Source organism: Galleria mellonella, unplaced genomic scaffold, assembly GCF_026898425.1.
Source record: "Galleria mellonella isolate WM207_F2 unplaced genomic scaffold, CSIRO_AGI_GalMel_v1 utg377, whole genome shotgun sequence".
NCBI lineage: Eukaryota > Metazoa > Arthropoda > Insecta > Lepidoptera > Pyralidae > Galleria > Galleria mellonella.
This window is the reverse complement of record NW_026442089.1, coordinates 758,588-779,953: the sequence shown is the minus strand read 5'-3', so window position 1 is coordinate 779,953 and position 21,366 is coordinate 758,588. Positions and strand designations below refer to the sequence as shown.

Genomic DNA, 21,366 nt, shown 5'->3' with positions numbered 1-21,366 from the left:
AGGTGACCAGAGAAAACATTTCACCTCTTGCTTCGTTCATCATAACTTGTCTCATGCATTCACACTGCTTGAACACGGTCTATCTGATCGTAGTAAGGTTGGTTCAGATCTTCGCCCGTACCTACATTTGTCACTCTCATTTTTACATACCCAAAACTTACGCTACCTTACAACAATTTGGGTATGATGAGTGATGAGTCCTGACCGTTTTTGGTCACGGTGACTGGTTTAATTCCGCTATTATTAATTATTGTCTGCATAAGGGTCTGTTGTTGGAGTTGGTGTGCTCGGATGTGACTTATTTAGCCAATCTTTTTAATAAAGATTCTTGCGTATAGTGGCATTTTATCGCTATTGTAATGATTGGTGCTGCTGCTTGAGAATTGGGGTATATTGTTGTTTAGGATAGATCTGTACTCAGTTTTTGTATAGTCATGAGTCTTACATATAGGATTAATTTTTATACAACTTAGAATGGCAAACAAGCTGACGGCCCACCTGATGAAAAGTGGTAACCGTCGCCTATAGACATAGCAGTACCATGGACATAATAGAGTATACTGTTTCGCCCATGATACCCCATGCGTTGCCATTCCTGAGGACTCAGGTGTTATTCCTCTGTACTTAGTAAATTCACGCCATATTCCACCTTTCAAACCGAAACACAGCCATGCAAACACAACTGCTTCATGAAGTTGTACAGAATTTCATATTGAATAGTAAAATGAGTCAAATAACGATGGTATTGATCAAGTATATGCGTTTACAATATCAAAAGCATCAGTCACATTTTGCCGATCTTTGTAACATAAAGATATAGCATGTGATGTCACTGTGATCAATAATTTCACTATGTGATATTTTCACTTTTGAAACTAAAATAGCTAATCAGTTTTATAGTAAAACTAATAGAGCGGAGATCTTTGCCAACTTTTCGGATCACATGCAGCTAATGTGATCCGCCCAATCCTATCCAAGCCGATTTTTGGCCCATAGCTATAATGCCAGTATGGAATGCAATATTTTGTAGGATACATGGTTATTAACAAAAATGTACCTACAGATAGAAAGCGTGAACTGATCGCAACCTCAAAGAAGATAGTGAGCGAGTCCGCAGAAGTGGCCGAACTAGCTAGGAAGTTAGCGCACGAGTGCTCCGATATGAGGATTAAAAATGTACGTAGATCTTTTAACGATTTGCTAATGATTTTGTTGTATTATCCACCACATGTTATTGGGATATTTCATACCGAATATCATTTAAAAACATTTGGCGATTGAGAATCTTTTACGCACATACTAAATAATATGTATACATTCATAATTTTCTTTAAATATTACAAAGTATGGTAGGTATATTTAAAAGATTTTATTTAGTTTGCAATGTATGTTTTGTTTGTTTAGGTCAAATCTTTTAAGCTGAATAGAACCATTTCTTGACAAGCTTGCTTTCTTGTTTAAACTGAAACTTTACATACACCTTTAATTCTGCTGACAATATATTATTATATTTTTTTTTTAATAACACTTAATGTTGTGACGTTCTGTTCTTTATAAACTTTCTTATTTCTTTCACTTATTTCATGGAGCATTTTAACAGAACCTTCTGCAAGTGTGCCAGAGAATCCCAACAATAAGCGGCCAGCTGAAGATGTTGACTACAGTCAAAGGATCTATGCTGGGACCTGAAGGTAACTGAACTTGCTTTTTTATTTATTTCGATATTTATTTAATTGGCACACTACAGAGCGAGCAAATGGAGACTTTATCACACTGCGTTAAAGTGTCTATTCGCTGGGTTTTAACATAAAAATCAAACTTTATATTTCACTTTCAATAGCAAATAGTAATGAGGGCGACATTAAATCATTCGGAGTGAAAATCACATGTTATTTATCAATGGTGATATCACAGTTAATAAAAATATTAATTTCACTAAATGATAATGTATTAATAAAAATAATTGTAGCTGTAATTTTCATGTCTACTTATGCAAACTTGATACGTCACGTCGGTTGTCACAGTAATTTAAATAGACGTTATTTATAGCTATTCCTTCTAATTATATTTTGAATCTTTAAAAATAACGTTAGAATTATAAGTATGGATTCAAATATGCTCGGCGAAATGTGGGCATGTCGAATATTGTGTATATTCACCATAACAGTATACGTATGCTTCTGACTAAACTACTTCATTAGCACCCATTATAGAAACTGTCAATAATATTATATTTGTTTTATTTTTCTTGACATGACATATAGGTATCTTCCTTCTACAATACTTATTGTCTTAGTTTTAGAGCCTTTATAAAATTTATAAAGATATGTCTATTTTATCTTTGAGTTTTGGCAATACAGAAATAGGAAATCACAAGTTCCAAGCGAGTGATATCGCATGTAACAGGTGATAAATGTAGTGTGATAAATTTTGCAGGCTCTAGAGAAGACCAAGAAGACGTGAATATGTTGGTGAATAATGCAGAAAACCTGATGCTTAGCGTATGTATTAATGTTACGTATTTAAATTGTTCATACGGCCCACATTGGATTTATAATCCGTGTTTTTTAATGGGTGATAATGGAATGGTATCCCCGCCCGCGCTATCGGTATACACCGGCGGGGCACCATTGGAAGATGATAGGTGAGAATGAATTCAAGTCAGTTGGCCTACCATGATGAATTCTACAAAAATTTACCGTGATGGTTTTCAGGGGGAACCAAGATGAGGTCGACCTAAGAGGGTATAGTGCTAGTAAGGGGCTATTAGACCTCATTACTAACAATCCCTTTCCCTCATCATCCGTATTTGTAAATGGCTGCGTAGTCAAAATAGGCCATCCCTTCCTTTCCCGTGGGTGTTGTAAGAGGTGACTAAGGGAGGGCGAGGGATGGGCAGCAGCGTCGCTTAAAACATCTCTAAAGTCTATATATATTGGTTTTCCATGGATATTGATTTATAATAAGTTTACTATTGTAATCTTTTTTGAAGAAAACATAAAGAGTATCTATCTATCTATCTATTGATGGCGGAAAAACGGTCATCACCCATTCACCAGAGGGAGACTTTGTACAAAAGTCGTTTGCTTGGGTACCTCTGTCCCATTCGTGTTTCAACCGTGAAGCAGTTGTGTTTGCATGGCTGTGCTTCGGTTTGAAGGGTGGGATATGGCGTGAATTTACAGGGTACAGAGGAATAACATCTGAGTCCTCAGGAATGGCAACGCATGGGGGGTATCAAAGTAATCAAAGTAAAGCAATCGACTTTTATACAAAGTCTCCCTCTGGTGTAATTTGTAATCTGTTGCCTTGCTATAAATAAATAAATAATATTCCTCACCACTAGTTCGAACATACTCGGAGAAAAGTGTATATCATTACATTCACAACGCAAAATGGTAGACGAATGCTTCTCTTGCGATCCATTTTGGGTTTTTTTTTTGATGGGTGAAAATGGTATGGTAACCCCGCCTGAGCTAACGGGATACGCTGGCGGAGCACCAGTGAAGGGAGATAGATGAGAATGAAAACAGGCCAGTTAGCGCATCATGATGAATTCATCAGGAATTAACCATGGTAGTTTCCAGTGGGAATTGCGAGGAGGTCGACCTGGTTGGTTATATTGCTAGCAATGGGATTCTCAGTCTCCATAACTAACAATCCCTTTCGCCCTTCATTTTGGGTTTATAGCCGTAAGTGTATTTATTTATTATTTTTTATTTATTATGGTGTATTTCAGATTCAAGAGGTAGTGAAAGTGTCTGCTGGTGCATCAGTGAAGATAATGTCTCAGCGAGGCGGGCCCCGGGTACGCTGGGTCCGCAAAAATTATTACTAATTTGTATTAAATAATTAATTTTATATTATTTTATTTAATATAATTTTATATTATAATGTCATAATCTCTTACAAAATAAAATACTTATTTTGTGTATTTATATTTGTTTTATTTTTGTATTATTTGTTTTTGCAGTTTAAAGTAAAATGAGCGAATAAGGTAAGTTTATTTGTATTGTTGTATCAGCCCTTAACTGTTAAACATAAGCCTCCCCTAGGGGGGTTTACCAGTAGTTGCCATGCATTGCTGTGAAATAAGCACCACAAATATTGTAGTGCTTTTAACATTAAGAAGTTAAAAAAGAAACAAAAAAATTTATGCAAATTTCTTATTTTATTTTTATACCCGTTGCAACTTTTAAACGAACCGTGATTAAGAAATTATTTAGATAAGGACTATAATTTGTTTTATGCAACATATAATGCCAAATAATGGCAAACAAGCTACAAAAAACAACAATGGTTTTACGGAAAATATTTTTGTATCGCACCTTTTTTTATGCAACTTAAAATGACAAATTTCAAATTTTAATTCTAAAAAAAATTACGTTACTAAATTATATATTCGACACAGTTTATGTAGAAAGTATGCAAGCAGGTTGTATCTGAATTTGGTAGGGTTATACGGCCAATAAAACCAAGTGACATATCTCGATGAATTTGACTTCTACGGATTAGTCAAAAGGCAGATGTAATTTTATCTCTCTCTCTAACGCATTGGTAATGTCCTAAATACAACGAGCAACACACTATAAGAATTATTTACATACACACATTCCATTTATTCTATTCCGAAATTTGGTCGAACATAACCACAATAAATTTATTTATTACAATGTATGTTATGGTTGAATTTCGACCACAGGGCGACCACTAGTAAAAATAAATGGATAAGTCTAAACAGTGGTGAAGGGTTGTTTGAAAAATAAAAGTACAGCATATAATTATTAACATATTTTATTCTAATACAAGGTGAGATTATTTCAATGAGACAACGCCTCTTTATTGTATAGACAATTATGTACTTAAATAATTTATAATAAAATAAAAAAAAAAAAACAGAACAGCTATAGAAAGAGAGGTAACGGGATGTTTGATATAACGTTGTGCGAAAGAGATGCATATACGTACACATGTATATACATCTCGCTCCCACGGTACGAGACGGTAGCTATATAAAACTAGAGTATTCGGTACATAATGGCACAAATCACAGTCTCGTTGGTTTCATTTGGGACAGCTTACTTTCGTCTGCGAGCCTGTAAACGAGAAGAATTAAATTACAACTCAGTTATAAGGAATTACAATAGGCTCAGTTTATCATATGGCGGTTAGAACAATGCTACTTTATCATATCAGCTTTTAACTGTAACATAAGCCTCCCCTTGGGAGATTTTGCTAGTTTAGTTGCCACGCTTGGTAGGCGGATTGGCAACGCAATTAGGCCTTGGAGATGTTTTAAGAGGGAGTCGCCTTTAGTCGCCTCTTATGAGACCCATGGAAAAGGATGGGGTGGCCTATTCTATCCCAGGACTACACGGCTTGTAACTTTATAATCCACGCAGATTTCATAAATTGGAAAATCAATGAAACAGACCATCCTAGATGACATGTAAAGCTAAAACGTATATCAAATTTTAAGTTAGATTTTTTAGACGGTTTTTCAGGAGTGTGGAGAGAAACTGCAAGTAGAGCAAAATCGAACTTTATGGCAAATATGAGAAATACTTATAAAGAAGTTATAATGATTACGAAGGGAATACTTACCACTTCCTTCCTCGACTTGACGACGCAGGCGGAGCGGCCGACGAAGGGGTTTGCGTAGTTACAGACGCATTCCTCCACGATGGACTCTTGCAAGATTCTCTGAGTGATAGCATTGGCGGCAGCCAGCAGGAACTGCTTCCGCTCGCCAGCACCCAAAGCGTTGTAGTTGGTAGCAGATAAAACGAGTCCGTCAGTCTGAAACACAAAATATTAATATATATTTAGATGCATGCAGGTAAATCGGTAATGAGAATTTTTAATTTTCCGAAAAACAAATAATGACATCAAAATACTTTTTTTTAAACCACAAAAGCTAACAAGCGTACATCCCGTTTGATGGTAAATGATTACTGTAGCCTGGACTACAGCAACTCTAGGTGTGTCACGTGCGCGTTGCTGACCCTGAAGAAACTTTAATATACCCATTTTTAATATTTTTTTTTTAAAAATTGCTTGCATTTTTTATAACTGTATCGCATGTAAAAATAAGCGGTATACATACGACTTCAGTCAATTCAGCGCAGTAATTGTCTTCTGTGAGAGTGACCTTCGCGCCCTGTACTTCCTTGGCATGTTTCTTTCCATCGAACTCCAAAGCGTAGTCGTTGGTGTAACCTGTAAACATTGAAGTTTCATTTTTTTCACCTTTTAAACGTAATAATGCATCAATTTCACCACAAGACAGATTTTTTAAAGTGATTTTTTTGCGAGTATGTTACCAATTTTATCCAAACCAAATTTCACGATTTTTCTATCAATTTTTTAATCGATAGGGTTTATTTCCATGGAGATTCTATGTTTTTTTTTGTAATGATTGTAGTTGCCTTTTTTGTGGAGCAAAAACTGTTCGTTTTGAAGCAAAATTGTCTTGTGGAAAAAGGCAATTATAAACGTGTCTAAGAAACATCTCGTCGTTCTTAAGCGTGCCTATACTGTGTTTCCATAAAAGGAGTGTAATATTTTGAAGTTTTATATATGTGACTTTTTCTACCATGATTTCTAAATTACCAAACAGATTTGGTTATATCTATGGGGCATCGTTACAACCCTTATATCCTCCTGAGTAACACTGATCATATTTTTTTTTTAATAATTCAATTTTCGTTAGGAAGTAATGTTTTTTTTTTTTATTTATAGAGCAAAATGTATTTTCTAGTATTTGCTATTTAAGCTATAGTACGTACCAATAACGTTAGGAGCGCTCTTGCCGTCAACTTCGAGACCGGGGATGGATGCTACCAAACTATGGGTGATGCCCAATTGGTTGTATGTGATTATGTTACTAATTGCCTGTAGTGGAGTACCCTAAAAACAAAAAAGTTATATTTACACTCAAGATAATGTATTTCTAAAATATAGACAGTAAAAAAATATCAATATTTCTGTGACAATTGAAAATGGCAAATAAGCTAATGGTCCATCTAATGAAAAATAACCGTCATCTATAGACATGAACAGCACCATGGATAATACTATACTGCCCATGCCATGCTTCTTGCATTGTCATTTATAGGAAATAATTGTTTCCTATTAGATATTTTGTAATTTAACTGGCTAAGCTAAACTAAAACACATCACGGAAGCACACTTGACTCACGACAGGAATACAGCTGAGACAGAGCTCTCTGTGCACGTGGTTTTTGTAGTCTCCAATAATGATTTTAGTAATAATAATAATATTATCGGTTATAATGAAGATTATATCCGAACTTACAATTTCAAGTTTGCACGCGTCACCGTTGACCGTAATAACGTGTTTGAGAGCACCAGGTCGCAGCGGTGTCTCGAATGCACTCAAATATCCAGCATTGATGTTGGATAATCCTGAAATTAATAAAACATATGAATATATGACGACGTTATTAGAAATAATACATGTAATGTAGACGACATATGATATACCTTGGAATATATGGTTTATAAGAGACGAGAATTAATATAGCCTAGAATTTTTATACTTTGAAACCTATAAAAACTCGCAAAGAAGTTGTTTTTCATAACGAAATAAAGGCCTATATCAATCTACAAGAAGAAGGACCTGTGTCCAGCTGTAGAATATTGACAAGTTACTAAAGTAAGTTGAGAAGGAAACTGAGTACTCATCATATTTTTTATTTATGGAACTGCACATCAATTATAAATAACAGATACTACAATATACGAAAGCTTTAATAATTGTTTTCAAGTCTTTTTTAGGTGGCAGGTTTCTAGATTTAGCATGTTGTTTATTTGGACTGTTTCGATTTATGAAACTTTATTGTCTTTCACGAAATTTTAATTGCTAATAACAATTATTATACGTGTATATAGCTTTGAACTTACCCAAGACAATTCTGATTTCATCAATGACATTGGCAATTGTCTTTTGGATGGAATCCGCCTTCTCACAGTTGGTCTTTATGGTTGGTGTGTATTGGTAACGATGCTCATCATTGAATGCAACCTTCGCGCTCTTCAGTTTCACTAAAATAATAATGGTAATTAGTGACAAATAAATATAAAAGTGTTTTTGTTCGTATTAGAAATATTTGACTTGTCGATAAGAAGTTCACTGGCATATATTAGGACCCTCTAATTTTGAGTCAGTATGATGTGGTGTAACAACAATACAGACTGTTTTTGTTTATTTTTAAAACATCATATCTTTTAACTGTCCACTGCTGAACATAAGCCTCCCACTAGGGGGTGTTTTACCAGTAATTGCCGTGATTGACAGGCAAATCGGCAACCGCAGTTAGGCTTTGAAGATGTTTTAAGAGGGACACTGCTGCCCATCCCTCGCCCCCTCTTAGTCGCCTCTTATGATACCCACGGGAAAGGAAATTTATTTTTAAATATTACTGGAATATAACTAATATTTACCTTACCACTTATAGACACGAACAAAATATGAAGTCGTAACAGCCCTGAGAATTTAGGTATGCAGTCTTTTGTTAGAAAGTGCACAGTTGTTATAAGGAAAACAATAAGCTGGAATGATTGTTCAAACTATTGAATCTAGAGCCTATTATAAGCGTTTAAAACCGGATAGTTTTACAGATTAACTTTATATTAAATTGTCTTGCAAAATAATACTAAAGTCACAGACAAATCCTATCAGTTTGTAGTCCTAGAAATTAAATCAAGCCATGTTCGTATCTCAGTACTTAGATACTAACTTTGCGAAGTCTTTGATTTGTAATAATCTAAAACTATATAGGGAGGTAGATAATATAATTCAAACTTACAGTCTGTGTCGTAAACGATAGGGTACGGGAATCTGGAGGTGACTCCGATCAAATAGACCTTGATGTCGGTGATGTGCTTGCTCTTCAGGTTGTCCACCACTTGAGAGACCAACGGTACTACCAAATCCTTGTAGTTCTTCTCGTTGCTCTGCGATAAGTAATAAAAATGCCTTGTTAGTAGTCAAAAGTCTTGAGTTTATTTCATTTAACTGTTCTTTAGCATAACAATGTAATAATGAAGTTCAAATGATCATGTAAAAATATCTGGAAGATAATAATGAATTTCCAGTAAACGAAACCAGTGAGACATTTTGTCTATAAGTGAACACATAATAAACGTCATGGCATCTCATCATCATTTCAGCCATTATCCGTCCATTACTGAACATAGATCTCCTCCATAGACTGCCATAAAGAAAGGTTCTGAACCACCTGTATCCAATGACTTCCTGCAATGCATTTGAGGTCGTCACTCTACCTAGTTGAAGGGTTGTCCTACAATATGTTTAGCCGAACGCGATCACCACTCAAGCACCTTTCTTTCCCATCGGTTGTCGCTTCTTCGAGCTATGTGATCTCACGTATCAGAAATTACAATTTCTATTTTGCCCTTCCAAACGAAACCTAACACTATAACACTATACTGTGTATTTCTTTTATGTATCAAACTACATGTAGATCATCCTCAAAATATATAGAGTGGCCATCTATAATAAAGAATTTTAAATAAATATACATGTGAGAGAGAGAATTGTTAGCAATGGGAAGCAACAGTAAAATAGTAAGATTCCCATATATATTGTCTTCTATGGAGTCCCCCAGAAAATTATCATGGCTAAATTCTGGCGAAATCATCACGATGACCTTACTAACCTAACGTCATCCTCACTTATCTTTCACTGGTACCTTACCAATATAAGTTAAAAGTGCGAAAACCAACCCATGGCAGTGATTTCAGCAACTAACCTTCGTAGTTTCGATGACGACAAGGATGTCGGCTTGTTTGTTGGGCAGCTTGACCTCGTAGGTGTCGCCGATGTTCTTGCTGCCACCGGCGTCTGTGCAGCGGACGCAGGCAGGTGGTAAAACTGCTGGTAGCAGGGTTCCGAGTCCAAGTGCAACGTACCCAGCGCCGAGGGAGCAGGCCTCGCGGAGTGCATTCTCAGCGTTGCCAGCAACAGCATGGATGCAGGCTTGTCTGTTGTTAAGATTGCATTTTTTTTAATTCAATATTTAAGAGTAGAAATTTAAACACCTCTCTTCAGTAGTCTTCAGGATTTGAAATGCATGACTGTACTCTGTGATGCTGTGGTGTCGCCCATCTCTATGGTGAAACCACACTCTATCCCGTGAAATGTTATCTTGTATGTCATCTGATATAATTATTTATGTACAGATTGGAACAGTAGAACCAAATTTGTTCATCATCATAGCAGCCTTTAACTGTCCACTGCTGAACATAAGCCTTTCCCTTAGGGGTTTGCCAGTAGTTACCACGCTTGGCAGGCGGGCTGGCAACCGCAGTTATCCAAGTTATCCAAAAGTTGCCTTAAAGAGATCCCTTTTAGCGTTAAGGCCAGCTATGGTTTTCTCAGTGTGAATATTTCTTGTAATCAGTCTATAATAAATTTATTATTGTAATCTTTTGGAGGAAACAACAAAGAGTATCTATCTCTCTATTGTTAAAACTTATGTTCGTTTTTTATCTTATGCCATTTTCGACTATTAAATCTGTTTCTCCTTTAAGTTTTATAAGAGAATTAAGAATGTTTCCAGCGCACCTGAATGGAGCAACATCGAGTACTAAGCTGAGCGGGCGCAGCGTGGAGGTGCCTCCGAAGACCTGTTCACAAGCAGGCGGCAGAGCAGCGTGCTGCTGGTGATGTGAGTGTTCCGGACACTTGGCCTGCGGGCAGCTGCTAGCCAAGCGGTACGAGTTGCCAAATTCAGATTCCGATGTGGAAATCTGTAATAAATATCATATTAGAATAATTAGTAAATTTTCTCCGAAAAATTGTCATTCAAAATGTATTAAGTTCAATTTTTAGTCAGACAAATTTTCAGTTATGTACTCGTGAAATTGTTTTAGTCATATATACGGCTGATATTATATCAGCCGTTAAATGTCCACTGCTGAACATAGGCCTCTTTCTGTTGAGAGGTTTTGCCAGTTGATCCACGCTTGACAGGCGGATTGGCAACTGCAGTTAGGCGTTGGAGTTGTTTTAAGAGGGATACTGCTGCCCACCTCTCGTCCAATAAGTTTTAGTCATATAATAGTTTTTAAACTGTTTTTTTTTTGGAGGGAGGAGTCAAGAGTTTCTAGAATCGATTTTGATGCAAAAGACAAGTTATAAAAGTAGCTGAAACAAGTATGCAAGGATGTTCTTGATGTTTAGTTTTTTCAGCATACGCCGCTAGAATTTAATAGTATTTTAAAGAAAAGCTCATAGTCCAAAGATATAGAGATAGAAAACATACAAAAAACATAAATTAATGTCATGTTAGACATTGTATTGATTAGAGCAACGTACCTTTCCATTGGGCAGTCTGAAGTCATCATATGCCTCGTTGTTACCGTCACCCAGCAGACCACGCAGTTTACCGAGGTAGAAGCCGTTTATTTCGAAGTAGCACACCTGGATTGAAAGAGATTATTTAGTTTTGACAAACAATGACAAATAGTACACTAATATAGTGGCTCTTCCTATATGATACCATTAAACGGGTATAAATAAATATTAGAAGTTTTGGCAATAGTAGTGATATTGTTAAACAAATCAAAATAAACTTAAAAGTTGGTTTATACAAAAGCTCTTTTCATTAATCATTATATTTTTTTATAATTTTACAGATTGTTCTGTGATGTTCATGATACTGTTAACATCTACAGGTGACAATAACCATTTTTCCATCAGGTAGGCCATCAGCTTGTTTGTTATTCTAAATATCTTAAAAAATTCAAAAAATCTTTTGTTGAGAACAAACTATAGGAAGTAGAAGAAGAGTGACTACACTTGAGTTAAAAGTAGTTGAAATAGACTTTATACGATTATCATAATATACCAAAATTTTTACAATGAAAAAAATATTTAAGATCTTAAATTTAGATTTAAAAAGAAGGCAGGAAACAACCACATTACTTGAGCTATCACAGTTCACTTTTTTTGTATAACTAGCTCCAGATCTTGGGAAGACCCAATAAAGCAAGTTGTTTATCAGTTCAAAACAACCAAGAACGTACCTCGAGTTTAGCAGAACAGTATGCCAATGCACCGTATTGCGATCCAATACCAAGCACACCATCGGGCCTTCTGAATGCGTAGACGTCTTTCTCTTCAACAGGGTACCCGTGTGAAGCACCGTTGACTGCAACCTGGGAGAGAACATTTGTTTTTACAATTTAGATGGTATAAAACCTTTGACTTATCTATAACTAACAGGATATGGAACCCAATGACGCTTACAACACCGCGTCACATAGGACAAATCTACTTATCTAACGACAATAAGTCATACACGAGTAATAGAAGATTAATTTTGATTTTTAAGTCATGATATTTTATTTTTAAAACAAAACAAACTACTCGTATGTAGGCAAGTTGACTGCAGAAGTAAATAACACTGAAGATGATGTCTAAGTCAAAAACTTTTCCCAATATGAGAATAAAAATAATTAAAAGGTGAATATTGTTAATTACGTTGCACCGTCAATTATATTTTATGTTATTCCTGTCTACGGTCAACTTGTAGATAATGCCATATGGTATTTAGTTCACCATTTACACTTTCTAAAATTATAATAAATAAACAATTACGCCTTATTGTCAAAAGAAAAAAAAATTAATGTTTTGTAAGAAGCTATATTCCTCTTTGCTTCTATGAGGAGCTGAAATTATGTGTTAATACAGGATAAGGTCCATCTGTGCATTAATTTTCATTAAATTTTGTTAAGCCAATTCAAACATTCAAATTCACAATATTCATGGGCAATGCAGTCCAAATAAATGGGGAAAAGGCAAAGCAATGATGATCATAGAACTACATTATACATTTAAATAATTTCAATAGCTTAATAGAAAATATATACTTTTAAAATAAAATTAAATCATTTACATACCTGTCCGTTGTCCTTTAATTCTACTGTGGTACCACTCTTGTCTTCGAGTATGAGAGACTTGGGCTTGCCATTCTGCAGTTGTAGGACAAGCGTGAAGTTTCTGTCGACGTAGTCGTGAGCAAGGACGTAGCGACAGTTGCCGGGGAACGTGAGGTGGCGACCGTCGAACGTGAAGATGTGTTGTCCATTGACGACCACCGCTCGAACTGTGGAAGACAGGGTACAATTAATGTCATTGCTTGCTACAGACATACAGTTTATCCTCATAGGCTAAAATCTAAATGGTATTCTTTAATAGGTGACGATGGAATGGTACCCCCGCTTACGCTACCAATATACGCTGGCAGGGCACCATTGAGGGATGATAGCTGAGAATAAAGTGATGTTAGTTGCCAATCGTGATAATTTCATCAAGAATAAATAAACCACGATGATTTCAAAGAAATCCATAAAACCAAAATGACCGCATAAAGTGCAGTTTCTGAGAAGTTTCTACTTGTAAATATTTAGGTTATGGAATGAGGTCCCTGCTGAGGTTTAAGACTGGTTAGTTGAATAGAATTATTTTGTTTAATTCCATTAATACGAATAGAAATCCTAAGAACTAACTACTATTAGTAGAAGAGATATGATTTTTCTATCATCATGATCATCAGAATCATCAATATCTAATGGATAGGGAAATGGGATAAGAAAACTTTCGTACACAGTCGGTTTACTTATTATTGTATTGAATGAACAAAAAAAAATCTTACGTTTAGCAGGAATTTCATCGAATGGATCCAAACTGCGAGGTCTATACGCTTGAATCAACGAGAGAGGATCAGGGATGTCTCCGCGCAAGATTTGGTTCACCAAACTCAGAGATGCGCCTACGCCTGTCGGCGTGTATGACAGTTGTCCGGGGCCAGTGATAAACGGTATCTGCAATAAAGAAAGACATAACTAACCAATAAAAAAATAAAAAGTGGAGAGTGAAGTGTCAATAAAAGAACGAACTTAATATTCAATATGTACTTGAAACTATTGAAAAAATATTTATTTATTTATTTATTCTTTATTGCACAGTTAAATTTTGTACAAATGGCGAGTTTAATGCCATATGGCATTCTCTACCAGCTAACCATTGGGTAGAAACAGAAAGCGTATGAAGGGCAGATGTGGTGAAAAATATGTGACAATTATAGTAACACATTAAGGCAATACACTACAATAAAGGCAATACACAATAAAATATCTGCTTTATTAAGCAAATGAATAACAGACAGTTTGATGGTTATTTTTTAGAAATAATATATGAAGTAGAAAATTAGATTAATATAATAGTAGTGGAAGGAACAAGTACCGAATACATTCGTGTATAGTAAAATTTGCTGATAATGCACTCACGGATTCAATGTTGAATAGTGACGGTATTCCGAATTGGTTGAATTGACCGCGAAGGAACTGAATGAGCGATTGCAGAGCCACAGTGAATTTCTCGTAGACAACACGCAATTGGGCTTGCTCGTCGAATTTCTCTGAGCGTAGTTTCTGAAAAAGGACACATCCATTAGTAACATTCCGAGAGTTCTTTGTGATGACAGCTTAGTAGGTAAGCAGTTGTCTGCATTTCGGAGCTCCCAATTAGGGGTAGAACAGAACTCGAGATAAAACCTTGCATCAAATCGCTCGATCAGCCTAGTATACAAGGATATATCCTCGTCTTATTAGGAATATACAGTGTGAGGACAAAAACCAGTAGTGGGACGTTAATGGGTTGCCAAAAAAAAACGTACAATAGTTTTGTAGAGGTGATTACACAAAATGATCAATATACAGATGTAAAACACATTAATTAGTTCAACTGTAAGTGCAAATGTAATATATTTTATTTTTTATTTTTGTGGTTAATTAATAATGATTTTAGTTAGAAATGTAGAGGTATCATACCTTAGAAACGTAGGTGTATACCGCATCAGCGAAGTTCTTGGTTTCTTCTGTTGGCAACAATGCTCGAATTGCATTGTGAGCCTCCAGTATAGCATTCAGAACACTTTCTGGTACTCCCAATTCTTCATACTAAAAAAGACCAAAAGTAGTTAGGATCCATAAGAATAATACAAAAATTAGTAATTATTGTATCGAAAATTATAACTTTTAAGTTGATATGTTAATCTTCGTGGCTTTGTGAAAATGTATCTATCGATTCGATTACTAGTCAGATTTAGGAAAAGTTAGTTTTTCTGAATTATCTCGAGTCTGGTTATTCCTATAGATGTCAGTTATCTGGTTTTTGGCAGTTTTGCTGTTATAGGTGTGTAATATTTATTTTTATATATAAAAATCTCATCTTCACTTCAATTTTTGAAACTGTTCACTTGATTTTAATGAAATTTCATGTGTAATATTTACTACAACATATTGTTACGAAATAGGGTCATTTTTATCTTGACAAGTGACCCTCAGTATAATGTATCAGATAAATGATGATTTTTGATTATCAATTATGATTATTATAAATCAGACAGTTGGCATAAATATGTGGTATTTAAAACGCCTAATAATACCTTTGCTTGTAAGGCAGTAACAACAGAATTCTGTGTTTCCTTGATAGTTGTAATAATCGCTTCCAAGGCCTGGCCAACAGTCGCCTTCAGCTCCTTCAGTTGAATAACGATTATTCTGGTCAAGTCTGTAAGGAAAAAATAATCGAAATTATGATTAATCTAATGGCTATATTTATAAAATTTTGTATATATAGTGTTTTTTAATAACCAGTAGGAGACTTTGTACAAAATTCGTTTGCTTGGGTACCTCTGTCCGATTCGTGTTTTAACCGTGAAGGAGTTGCGTTTGCATGGCTGTGTATTAGTTTGAAGAGTGCTATATGGTGTGAATTTACAGGGTACAGAGAAATAACACCCGAGTCCTCAGGAATGGGAACGCATGGGGGGTATCATGGGCTAAACATTATACTCTGTTATACCCATGGTACTGTTCATGTCTATAGGCGACGGTTACCACTTTCCATCAGGTGGGCCGTCAGCTTGTTTGCCATTCTAAGTTATATAAAACAAAATTAAACTTAATGAAAAGGTAAAGAATAAAATCGATGCATTAATTGTTTAGTCAACTTTTTGTTTGTACTACTGTTGAACATCAGCAGTTTGTCTTATATGGTCGAATAATTTGTTTACACTTTTTATTAAATTCTATTGTATTTATCGGGAAGGTTGATACCTTCCCGTAGCAATACATTTTGGGAAATGACTTTCAATTCATTGTACATTGACGATAGTATAGAAGCTTCATCATCGTCATCATATTAGCTCTTAACTGTTTACGGCTTAGGCCTAGCCTTCCCTTTTGGGGTTTTTGCCAGTAGTTGTCATGGTTGGCTGGCGGGTTGGCAACCACAGTTAGGTTTAGATGACTTTTAACAGGGACGTTGCTGCCCATCTCTCGTCCTCCCTTAGTCGCCATACGACACCGACGGGAAAGGAAGGGGTGGCCTATTCTATGCCGGGATCACATGGACCATAACGGATTTAGAAGTTTATAATCATCTAAATAACGGTAAAACAATAGTGATTGGTACCTTTAAAGATTTCAGTAATAGTGTTGGTAAGCTCCTCTAACTCGGGCTTGTGTTTCTCGTAAAAGTCAGTAATAAGGGCGGCGTAGTGAGCAACGATGTCAAGCAGTCCATCGAAGAATTCTTTCACGATAGATGCAACGGTTTCGTACAAACTCTTTATTTGGGGTGCGATCTGAAATGAAAACAAGTCTGTTAATAATACTCTCAGAAACAATATCTAACAATGTAACCCGTCATCTTGGTATGACAGCCATATTTAATTTAGTGTGACGTCACTAACTTTATTCTTTTCTATTATATTAAAGGCACTAAAAAATACATGATCTGCCATTTTGAGTCGACCCTCATTTTGAAACCATTACAATATTATATTGTCATTAGATACAAAAGTGTATGCTAAATTTCTGGTTAATCAAATATCAAGAAGTGGCTCTAATTTAGTTTGCAAAATTTGACCTAAACAAACAAACTAACATTGGTAATTAAACAAAAGCTTGTATATAAATATTAATTTGTAAATAACTAAAGGATATTTATTTTATATGAATTTAATTACAGATAGATAATTTTAAAGACGTTCATTGGTTACCATATTTGATCAGAGCATTTTGTTGTCAACATCATCATATCAGCAGAATATGGGCCTACTCCATAAGAGAGGTTTAGACAGTAGTTGGTACACTGGGCAGGCAACCGCAACTGGACTTGGGTGATCTTTTAAGAGGGACACTGCTACCTATTCCTCGTTCGTTGATATCATTTGCCATATTGTTTTTGACATTAAAATTGTAATGTTAACAATTACCTCTTTCTCATAGATTTCCTCGATCTTCTTGGTGGTCTCAACGATTACATTGTAAATTTTGTCAACGAGGGGTTTGAAGGCATGAACAATATCGTCGATAATCTTCGCCAGGAACTGTGCGACCTCGTTACTGGAGAAAGAAATATTGCTTTTAATTCTTTAGTTCAATCGAACAGAATGAAAATGTAAACGATCACATCAAAATTCGAATAATTTGGTTTAATGTTTTGATTTGTAAACCAATTATAATTAGAAAGTTTTTCTGTAATAATTTAAGTCAAACTTTTAAAAAGTTATTGTACATTTTCATTAAGTTTTATTGTAATGGACTAAAGTTTATCCTCTTTAATCATAAAAACTTCAAACATCTCAAAACTATTTTAGCTATTAAACTGTTTTGTCTCTTTCTTTTGTACTTCATTCACAATTTGAATAAAGGCGACAAAACACTAATAGTTAAAGTAGGTTTATAGGTTTTAATTTTTATGAACAAGGGGTTATGTTATTAATAACAAATTAATAGACAAACTAAAGTATACATGTTTTGAAACTAACATAACTTGCGAAATTTCTTTCAAAGTCTCATCGTTGGCGACTTCTTGATATATCTTCTCCAAGTCTTCTTTGTAGGCTTTTTCAAGTTCTTGGATTTTAGGTTGTGCTCTCTTCAAGATGTCCTTGAAATCTGAGTTGATCTCCTCACCAAGCTGTTTAACTCGTGCCTCGAGGTTTGTTAGGTCATTCTTCAGTGCGGTCTGTATAATATAGATTAAAATTAAAATGTGAAATGATATACTACTGAATAAAAAAAATATTACGAAACATCCAAACATTTCTTAATGAGTACTATATAATAAATTAATAAAATATAGTATACCAGAAAATTAATAACCATTATAAATCAAGTAGTTACAGATAAAGAATAAATTAAACAAAACATTAGATTTCATGACACATTATTTGGTACTTAATTTGAAATTTTCCTACTTACCACAAAGTAATCGAAATTGTCCTTAGAGGCTCCATATTCACTCTTGACGAGGTTGTCCTTCAAGAAGAGGGCACCGTGGGCGATGTTCTTCTTTTCTCCAGAGAGGACTAGGTCAGCGCTGATGTCCACACGCTTCTCAGGGTCCAAATGGCCAATCACAGACAATTTGCGGTCAGACTCGTCTGTTTAGAAGAGAAATTATATCAATTATCATTCTAGTCTTCTTTGATATGTAGTTTTGTATAAATTATTTTAATTATTTCTAATTTGAATTTGATGTCATGAGTTTTTGATATTGGGATGTCGGTAGTTTCTTTATCGAGTTAATTTCACATTTTATTAAATATGGCTTTATCTTACAATTTGTAAATTTCATAGTTCTTTGGGAAACATATTTATGGTAAATATATTTCGCAAATGTAGTTCAAAATAATCACCACTATAACCTGTAGTAAATTCATAATATTGGTAGTCCTTGATGAGGGCACGGACGGCCACTGGTTTTCCCTGAAGTAGGCAGAATTTCAAATCGCCTTGCTGCAAGTTCTCCTTTACTACCGCAGTGCCTTCTAATTCAATCACTTTGACAATTGGTGTGTCCAGCTGAAAGAAGATGATAATGACCTTAAATTAATATTATTAATACTAGAGGGGGACTTTGTACAAAAGTCGTCATGCTGTGTACTCTGGTCTTACCAGCTTAAGTAGCTTTACTTTTTTGGCAGTATTGCGAATTAAAGGATTAAAGCTGGCATTGAAATTATAAGATACAAGACAATTATAAGGTACAATAACACCTGAACCCTCTGCAATACATGGGAGTACAATAGTTATCAAAGATTATTTTGCATATTTATATCTTTTTTTTTAGAACACAGGGTGCCAACGAGCATGCGGCTCACCTGATGGTAAGTGACTCGGTCGCCTATGATCACCCGCAACACCAGAGGCATTGCAAGTGTGCTGCTGGCTATCTATAGGCGAATATTTCCATTTAGCATCTGATAAGCTGTCAGATTGCCAGCTTGTATGTTTGCTGTATATATCCATCTGATTGCTTTTTTTAGAGCAGTTGGTTTGGTCTTTTTTTGTAAGATTAAAAAATGCCTGAATCACACCAATGACGATAAAGATATGATGCTTACCAAGAGTTTGAATGATGACGGGCTAACTTGCAGTACGAACTTCGACTCACGATCCTGGAAAGGTATAATGGAAATTAATAAAAACGATAGCTGACCAACGCAATCATTTCTACTAAGGCATACAGTCAATTTCAATAGAATTTAATGAAAATTTAAACCAAAGAATAATTGATCCCGACTATAAAACAGTCTATTTATGAGTAGTACATATAAAAAAACAATTAATTGATTGAACGTTTTGATTTAGTCTAGTTTAATTCAGAAAGTGTTTCTGTAATAATTTTAACAAAAAGTGGTTAAGGTTTCTTTAAGTTCTTTTAAAACAAATTATAGGTTATCTGTAAGAGTGTGCTTTTAGTGATAAGGCTGCCTTTTGTATATTTGCATATATACATTCCTTGTATGAATCTCTTTTGTGCGCATTAGTTTATATTATAATAATTATTATATTTAATTGGTAATAGTAACTTACAGCCCCAAAGATTGGATGACAGCTGACGCTGGCTGATGTTGCAATTTCAATTATATTATCACTGTTCTTCAGGTTACCACGAACCTTGAATAATGCTTCCTGTAATTATAACAAATAAATTAAATAAACATACTCAATTTTTTTTAATACATCGTGATCAGTTTTTCTATTTGCAGTCACTTCAGCATTCACTCCTTTTCTAGTTATATCATCTTCCATACATTTGCTTTTAGATAGTCCTCTACACTTATAATTACATTTACGTTTCATTCATTTCAGCCACTATCCGTCCACTGCTGGACATAAGTCTCCACCATAGACCATAAAGAACAGTCCTAAGCCACCTGTATCCACTGACTCCCTGCAACGCATTTCAGGTCGTCACTCCATCTAGTGAGGGGTTGTCCTACACTGCGTTTACATTTAATACTTTAGAAATATTTTAAGTTCAATATAATAATCACCTTGCCCAATTTAGGATGACTGAAACCGAAGTCAGCAATAAGTGCATGCTGTTTGTCACTGCCAGTAACATCGACCAAGAATCTTGCAGCTGTTTTATATTGGGCCTTTCTCTTGTCTGGGTGGATGGTGATTTCTCCTTTGATGGGGAACGGTAATCCTTTATTTGTGGGGTATTCCACTCTAGTCTCAAGAGCCAAGACGCGATGTGGGAGAGTGACTGTGATGCCGGCTGGGAATTCTGCGAAGTGATCGTTTGTTTTTGAATATTTATTTCATGGTGCTAATTTGCAGTTTAAGGCACGTCGATAAAAAAATTATAAAGTGGTTGATATAATTTGCTCTGTTTTTAAAGTACGATCAATGGACGTAATAATGTTAGTAAAATTTAGATTACCAGAATCGAAAAGTATGCGCATAAAACTATCTAATCATTTTATATTGAAGATACAAAACACTACAGGTATTTTTTCTTCCAAGTTCTCAAGGTTGACTAGAAGAAATTCCTTTAAAGGACAAATCCGCCTGTGTACATTTTTGTTATAACCTAATATCTATAATTGAAGTAATTGTACAAAAGTGTATAAATAAGAAAAGTATATATTTTGACAACTGAAGCTAAAGCTCCAGAAAAAAGCTACAATATCTAGAACGTTCATAAAAGGTATATTTTTTTTTCATTCCACGAAGGTGGCAAACAACTATACAGCCTATCTGATGATAAAACGGTTACTGTTGCCTATAGACGCCTGCAACACTAGAGATGCTGTGTCTATTAACCAAGCAATGTATATTCTTATCTGTTTCAATTAGGTACTTCACGCTAAATTTTGAATCGTTAATCTAACAAACATACTTGCATATTTTATAATATTACTAGAAGACTAGGCAGATATTGTTTTGGCTTCTATAGCCATCTACCGGGCCCTTTTTTATTGAAATAACTAGATAGGTACTTGG

The 21,366-nt window shown here is 35.1% G+C and overlaps 2 protein-coding genes across 3 annotated transcripts in view; one reads left to right on the top strand and one right to left on the bottom strand.

Annotated features, from left to right (window-relative positions):
• The window catches only part of LOC113521060 (talin-1-like), a 95,091-nt gene extending 91,157 nt beyond the window's left edge, over positions 1-3,934 (top strand). The window contains exons 96-99 of the mRNA XM_052897625.1: positions 1,064-1,176; positions 1,601-1,691; positions 2,437-2,501; positions 3,740-3,934. Of these exons, the coding sequence (XP_052753585.1) occupies positions 1,064-1,176; positions 1,601-1,691; positions 2,437-2,501; positions 3,740-3,838 (368 nt within the window). The 3' untranslated portion in view covers positions 3,839-3,934. The remainder of the gene's footprint in view (positions 1-1,063; positions 1,177-1,600; positions 1,692-2,436; positions 2,502-3,739) is intronic.
• Positions 3,935-4,778: 844 nt separating this feature from the next.
• The window catches only part of LOC113521068 (apolipophorins), a 49,287-nt gene continuing 32,699 nt past the window's right edge, over positions 4,779-21,366 (bottom strand). Inside the window, exons 35-58 of one of the 2 annotated variants that reach the window (XM_026906503.3) lie at positions 20,409-20,647; positions 19,945-20,043; positions 19,473-19,526; positions 18,765-18,930; positions 18,328-18,509; positions 17,892-18,091; positions 17,337-17,466; positions 16,532-16,703; positions 15,501-15,625; positions 14,884-15,012; positions 14,341-14,484; positions 13,707-13,875; positions 12,952-13,157; positions 12,076-12,207; positions 11,366-11,470; positions 10,613-10,797; positions 9,798-10,029; positions 8,832-8,979; positions 7,927-8,067; positions 7,319-7,428; positions 6,789-6,909; positions 6,107-6,219; positions 5,605-5,799; positions 4,779-5,096 (exon numbers count right to left, since the gene is read on the bottom strand). In XM_026906503.3, coding sequence (XP_026762304.2) covers positions 5,079-5,096; positions 5,605-5,799; positions 6,107-6,219; positions 6,789-6,909; positions 7,319-7,428; positions 7,927-8,067; positions 8,832-8,979; positions 9,798-10,029; positions 10,613-10,797; positions 11,366-11,470; positions 12,076-12,207; positions 12,952-13,157; positions 13,707-13,875; positions 14,341-14,484; positions 14,884-15,012; positions 15,501-15,625; positions 16,532-16,703; positions 17,337-17,466; positions 17,892-18,091; positions 18,328-18,509; positions 18,765-18,930; positions 19,473-19,526; positions 19,945-20,043; positions 20,409-20,647 — 3,515 coding nt within the window. In that variant the 3' untranslated portion in view covers positions 4,779-5,078. The remainder of the gene's footprint in view (positions 5,097-5,604; positions 5,800-6,106; positions 6,220-6,788; positions 6,910-7,318; positions 7,429-7,926; positions 8,068-8,831; positions 8,980-9,797; positions 10,030-10,612; positions 10,798-11,365; positions 11,471-12,075; positions 12,208-12,951; positions 13,158-13,706; positions 13,876-14,340; positions 14,485-14,883; positions 15,013-15,500; positions 15,626-16,531; positions 16,704-17,336; positions 17,467-17,891; positions 18,092-18,327; positions 18,510-18,764; positions 18,931-19,472; positions 19,527-19,944; positions 20,044-20,408; positions 20,648-21,366) is intronic. The other variant, XM_026906504.3, reaches the window with a different exon arrangement.